This window comes from Myotis davidii, unplaced genomic scaffold, assembly GCF_000327345.1.
Source record: "Myotis davidii unplaced genomic scaffold, ASM32734v1 scaffold132, whole genome shotgun sequence".
NCBI lineage: Eukaryota > Metazoa > Chordata > Mammalia > Chiroptera > Vespertilionidae > Myotis > Myotis davidii.
The window spans coordinates 3,949,245-3,956,163 of record NW_006285258.1 but is presented as its reverse complement, the minus strand read 5'-3'; the positions used below and the strand labels follow the sequence as shown (position 1 = coordinate 3,956,163).

Genomic DNA, 6,919 nt, shown 5'->3' with positions numbered 1-6,919 from the left:
CCGGCTTTGCCTTTTCAAGTTCTTGGGAGCTGTGTCCACAGCATGAACCTTTAATCTCAGGGACCTTTTTCTTATCTGCAAAAATTAAATGACAGCACACCTTTATATCAATTTAGACTAAGAACTACAAGGAAGGGAAGGAGGGAGGGTGGGAAGGAGAAAGGGATGGAAGGAGGGAAAAAGGAGACCAAATGACATGACTAAAGGCTACAGTATAACTGGAAAAAGTATGATGCTTAAGAGAAAGACTTGGGTTTAAATCCTGTTTCCACTATTTACTAGCTGTGTGACTCGGAGAATATTAACTTCTCTGAGACTTAGTATTTTAATGTGCAAAACTGATTAAAACCATCTATTTTAACTTGTTATGAAAAATAATGCTCAGACTTTAGTATTGAATACCATTCCCCACTAAAAAGGACCTCAAATCAAGAAATGACTGACTCTAGTACCGGGAAAGGGTACATACAAGATGAGGCTAGAGTATTTTGCTATACCAGAAAGTAAGAAATTTCTCAAATATATAGCATGTCCCAAGGACATGGGAGTCAGTTTGAAGAGGCTCCACTAGATAAATCTGGGACAACTTGAACACTTAGTATAGTAATGAATTATAAAACATATTTTAGTCTGGCTGGTGTGTCTCAGCAGGTGAGGATCGACCCAGGAACCAAGAAGGCACCAGGCACATGCCCGGGTGTGGGTCCATCCCTAATAGGGGCTGTGCAGGAGGCAGCTGATCGATGATGGTCCTCTCTCATCAATATTTCTCTCTCTCTCCCTTCCTTTCTCTCTAAAAAGTCAATAAAACGTATATTTAAAATATATGTTTTTTTAAAAATATGAATTCATAGTTCATACCAATAATCCTACCAAAAATGGGGTAGATGGATAGGTGGGTGGATGGGTGGATGGATGGATGGATGGATGAATAGATGGATATGTAAGCAAGTTGCTAAGTATATAATAGGCAGATGGATGGGTGGACAAACAGACAGATAAATAAATAACTACGCAGTCTTTAACAGTATTGGTAATGTTCTATTTCTTAAGTCTTAAAGTGGGTTCCTGGTCATCAGCCCTCGTAACTTATGTGATCATTACATGTATTTTTTGTATGTGTCAAGTATTTAATGGTTAATGGGTTTTAAATCACTTTTAAAAATAATGAGATATTAGAAGACTATAACCAAATAGTCAACAGTGGCACTCTGGGAGTAAGACTGTAAAGGACTTTATCTCTTACTATATGTTTTGGATTATTTAATCCTTTCTAATGAATTTGTTAATGTGTTGTTTTTAGGGGGAAAGACTGAAGAAAGAAAAATAAATTTGTTTATAGTCTGATTTGACTTAGTCCAATTTCTTTCATATTGACAGGATTTCCCAAAGCCAAACTACTCATTTCACACACACAAATATGATTCTCAGGCCATTCCAAATATGATAACAGACATAAAATGACACTGAAAAGAAGCAAGATATAAATTAAGGCCGAAACCGGTTTGGCTCAGTGGATAGAGCGTCGGCCTGCGGACTGAAAGGTCCCAGGTTCAATTCCGGTCAAGGGCATGTACCTGGGTTGCGGGCACATCCCCAGTAGAAGATGTGCAGGAGGCAGCTGATCGATGTTTCACTCTCATCGATGTTTCTAACTCTCTATCTCTCTCCCTTCCTCTCTGTAAAAACTCAATAATATATATATAAAAGATATAAATTAAGGTGGTATTACCATGCACCTAATGAGCAATTAGATATTCTCAACCATACCTAGAAGTAAGGGAAAAAGATCTATGAACAATGAGAAAAATACTGTTGACTGATTTCTCAGGCAAGGCAGGGGTTCTCTAAGGATCCTGGTAATACTGCCTACTGAATTAGAAACGTGTGAAAACTAAGGTTACTGGTTTAGTACGTATGATTTGCTCTGGCAATTCTTAGTTCTTTTCAGCTTACAAACAGAGAGAGTGTGCATGTGTTGGTATGTGGGGGGAAGAAGCAGGCTGCAAGGGGCCAACCCCCTATTAGGGATGGAAGCTACTAAAAGACATGCCAAGCCTCGCTCAAAAGCTCAGTGAATAGAGAGAACCTAGACACAGAACCTAGACACAGAACCTAGACTCAGAACCTAGACTCAGAATCTAGCGAGAGAACATGGCAAAAGATCCTGGACTGAACCTGACTACAGAAATTGGTAAGAGAACCTGACTAGAACCTGGTGACTGAACCTGGCTGGAGAACCTGGACAGAACCTGGCTGGAGAACCTAACCAGAACTTTTCTGGAGATCCTGACCAGAACTTGGTTTTGGCTCATGTAGAATGTCACTGCTTTCCTGTGCCAGGTTTTAAAAAAAACTTTTTTTTAAAAAAAAAAAAAAAAAAAAAAAAAGCTCAGTGAATAGAAGCCCTATAGTCCTCTGTGACCTCTGAAAACTTCAGGGGGCTGCAGTACAGCACACCAACTCTTCTTCATAATGACAATTCTAAGTATTAAGGAAAAGTTAAACTGTCAATTCATCAAATACTCAAGGACCACAAATCCTGTGTCATTCACTCTGCCATGTGTTAGGGAGAAAGAGATAAAAACACTGCCCCTGCCCACAAGAAACTCACAAATAAATCAGAAAACACCTAATACACTTCAGGAACATTTCCATTAAAAAAATGGTTGAGCCCTAGCTGGTTTGGCTCAGTGGATAGAGTGTTGGCCTGGGGACTGAAGGGTCCCGGGGTCGATTCCAGTCAAGGGCACATGCCTGGTTTGCGGGCTCGATCCCCAACAGGGGACCTGCAGGAAGCAGCCAATCAGTGATTCTCTCTCATCGCTGATGTTTCTACCTCTCCCTCTCTCTTCCTCTCTGAAATCAATAAAAATATATTTTAAAAAAAGAAAAAAATGGTTGAAATAAACCAGTAATGTGAATGAAAAAGTGTCCGCTATTTGTCAATTTTCTTATGTGAAGCCCTTGATTTCTCAATAAAGCCAGGGAATAAAAATATGACTGTGCCATTAAAATTCTCATTATTCTCCTTCTAAACAGAATCACTTCCGAATGGAGGGAAGGCCATGAAAAATAGACGTAAGAGGGCCTAGCGCAACTTTGTCTTTTAAATGCAAAAGGAAATCTAGGGGGAGGACACACATCAAGTAGGAGTAACATTACACATTTGTTCACTCAAAAACTAGATATATCTTTGCTCTCCTTTTATTTTCAAAGCAACCCTCTAGAACTGTGGTTATGGGTGTTACAAAGATCAGTAGGAATCAAACCCCATTACCAGCTTCTGCTTCTGTTTGTTTTGAGGCCGAGGTCTGAGCATGGTGTCCGGACGTGGGTGTAGGAAGGACGACCAGGGTTCCAGGGTCTCCTCGGCCAGTGACACCCATGTTTCTCTGAAACAAATTAGCTTTATAGTTATTGCCTAGTAAAAGTCTTCACACAATTCTCTATTTAACATGCTAATATTAAACACACACACACACACACACAAAAACAAAAAAACACACAAAAACCCATCACCCTGAAACAAATCCTGCCTAAACTATCACCAATATTTTTCTATGGTGTTAATGTGAATACTGTCATTACGACGAACTAGTCTAATTTTCCAAATTAGAACATTATCTGGCAGAGGACGGGCGGCCAACTATGAGATAGGAGATACATATGAATTTGAAGTATTTTAATAGTTTATGTGATCAGACCATTGGACTAGATGAAATCAAAATTGCTCTTGAAAATCCAGAACATTTTCACTGTAGCAGGAATCAAATTCATTAGAAATTGCAATACCGATCTTTTGCCTTCCATGAATTGAAAGTAAAATAACAGTAAAAATATTTTTTAACTTAGATAAGTATGCTATATGTTTCTAAATATTTTAATATATGCTACCATTTTGAAAGAAAGGCCAGTTAAATTCCAATGTTAAAAAGAGAAACTGAGGCTCACCTAAACGAAGCACCTTGCACAAGACCATTTCTTCACTAACACGTATTGAACACTTTCTGCGTTCTAGTCCTGTTACAGGCAATACAGCCACTATACTAATTTGTGGTGAGACATTATTTTAAAGTAGTATTTTCAGATTTTGGACAACTACTAAATCCCAAAGAATGATCTTGAGAGGGCTGTCTTGTTTAATTACTTAAAACACATTATATATGCTTGATTCTAGAAGCCTTTATTTTGATTATGAGAAACTCATTTAACTATCAGGAAACCTACCTACAATGCCCACCACAAGCAGAGATCAGCAAGTAAAGAGAAGAGGCAAATTCTGAGCATTCAAGAGGACAGGGATGGGGTTGAGCCAAAAGGAGTAACAAAGGTGGAGCCCCCAAACAGTCAATGTTTCCAGTTTCTACTCAAAACTGGAGAAAAGCTAAGATAACACAAAAAATTTAGCAAGCACTTTTTGGTCTTAGCTTTTACTTGACTGTGGTGGTAAGAAAAGATAGAATGCACATCCTTTAGTCTGTTTGAAATTTTTATTCCAATTGGTATTTCTCTTTTCTTTTATCAACTATGAAATGTTGTGTTAATATATTTTGATAAGGCATTCATTTCCTTGGACACTTGATTTTTAATTCATTTCATCCTTTCCATTTTATTTATTTATTTATTTAGTTAGTTAGTTAGTTTTTAAATATTCTTATTGATTTCAGAGAGGAAGGGAGATGGAGGAGAGATAGAAACATCAATAATAAGAATCACTGATCGGCTGCCTTCTGCATGCCCCTTACTGGGGATCAAGCCTGCAACCTGGGCATTTGCCCGATTGGAATCAAACCTGGGACCCTTCAGTCTGCAGGCCATGCTCTATCCACTGATCCAAACCAGCTAGGACCATCCTTTCCATTTAAAAAAAACCCTTTGATCACCTAAATTATTTTAATGAGACTTATTTTATATGTACCTGTAGATCAGTGTTTCTGTTTTAATTTTCATGAATAGCTCTAAAAACTATAATAAATCATCAAGCACAGCTCTTCACATTTATGGCACCTATATTGCAAATTTATAATCACTGCTTTACCTCAAGGTTCTGAAATGAGTTAGCTTTAAAAGAGCAAAATTCAAGTATTACTCTGTGACAAATGCCAGATTAGGCATTTCAAAGCTACCCTTTTTCAGGAATGGAATCTGATCCCACCCAACTAAAGCCGCAAAAGTCTAAGTTCTTAGCCAAATTACGTGATTCTGTCTCCAGAGACATGTAAGCCACATTGAGTCATACAAATGATCTTACACTGTTTGCACAATTATAAGTCCTATAAAAAGACCCCGGGTTTGATTACATATTAATGGTAGAAGAAAGGTGTTACATTTTCTTGATTTTTTTATAGCAGAAATCGCCTTTTCAGGAAAGTAAACTTGAAAGCATACATGATTTTCCCATCACTTATCATTAAAACCTCCTATGGATAATTCTTCTTATTTTAATTATCTATTTTTCCCCAAAATTCTCAATAGAATATTATAAGCATTATTCATGGGAAGGAGTCTCACCCAATTATTCTTAAATTGAAAGCAACTAGTAAGTAATAACATCTTTTGAAATCAATAATTTAAAATATCAGATTTGAACTGTAGAGAAGATGGCGGCATAGGTAAACGTGGTACTCGCCACCTCCCACAACCCATCAAAATCACAACTAAAATACAGAACAACCATCATTCAGAACCGCTTAAAATCTGACTGAATAAAAGCCCTCCAACTAGAACATTTAAAGAACCCACACTGAGACTGGTAGGTGGGGCAGAGGCGCAGAATGGGCTGGTCCAATACGTGTTTTCAGTTGGGATGGATATCTTGGCTGAGAAGGCCTCCTCTGAGGAGCAAGGGTCCCAGCTCCACATCAAAAGTGTCAGCCCAGGGTTCCAGTGCTGGGAAGAGAAGTCCCCGAATTGTGCTAAGTGACACAGAGGCTGCCTGAGATCCAGGCAGTTCCTCTTAAAGGGCCCTTGCACAGACTTACTCCCTCTGAGCTCCAGTGCTGGGCAGCAGCTTGAAAGGCTCCAGGGACATATGGGGAGGAGCTAAATTGTCTAGCATCAGGGCAAGAACTTGGGGGGCCACTATCTCCTAAACAAAAGTGCTGGCAGAGGTCACTGTTTCCCTGTTGAGATCTCCCCCCACACAGAGCTGATTGTCAGGTGCTCCATTATTCTGGCCAACATTGTTCACTTTGGTGATTCCCTGAGATCCCACCCCACCCAATTTGCAGCCCCACCCAACCTGTTTGCAGTGGCTTTTTTATATTAATGCTCTGTTCTGGCTCAGGCTTCAGATTTTCCTAAAATCTCTCAAATAAGCAGCAGCTGGACTTGGTGTGCCCCATACCTCTCAATAAGTGGCCCCAGGCCTGGCACTAGTAGCAACTTGCCAAGGTTCACAACTTGGCCTCTCCTGGACACCTCCTAGCACAACATAAGTAGCAGCCATCTGCAGATTGCTCTGTAGTTCAGGCCAGGTGGCCCCAGGCAAGGGGCAAGCAGTGGCTGACTTTGCACCTCCCGGGAGGCCCCAGAGCCATTGCACCTGGTGGAAGCTTCAGACCACACCAAATTACAACTCTACCACATCTAAAGTGACACACTCAAAGGGCGGACTCAGTGAGCACCAAAGCCCCACTGAAGCAAGTCCTGCTCCATAGGGGTGTCTCCTGCACAGCAGCTCTTCCACTGTAGTCACAGCTAGTCCTCACAGCCAATTGGCCTGGGGGTCCAATTCCTCCCAATGATTCCAACAGTAATCAAGGCTCAACTACAATAGGACACTGCCCACACAGGAGCACACCTAGAGTGCCCAGCTCAGGTAACTGGGTATGCTGAGCCACTAGAGCCCTATAGGACACCTAGCACGGAAAGCCACTCTATCAACTCAGGGAAGCATAAAAAATGCGGAGACAAA

The 6,919-nt window shown here is 40.2% G+C and overlaps 1 protein-coding gene across 1 annotated transcript in view; it reads right to left on the bottom strand.

Annotated features, from left to right (window-relative positions):
* Nucleotides 1-6,919, bottom strand: part of CEP152 (centrosomal protein 152kDa) — a 107,267-nt gene that overhangs the window by 18,001 nt on the left and 82,347 nt on the right. Inside the window, exon 21 of the mRNA XM_015558951.1 lies at nt 3,281-3,395. Within this exon, the coding sequence (XP_015414437.1) occupies nt 3,281-3,395 (115 nt within the window). The remainder of the gene's footprint in view (nt 1-3,280; nt 3,396-6,919) is intronic.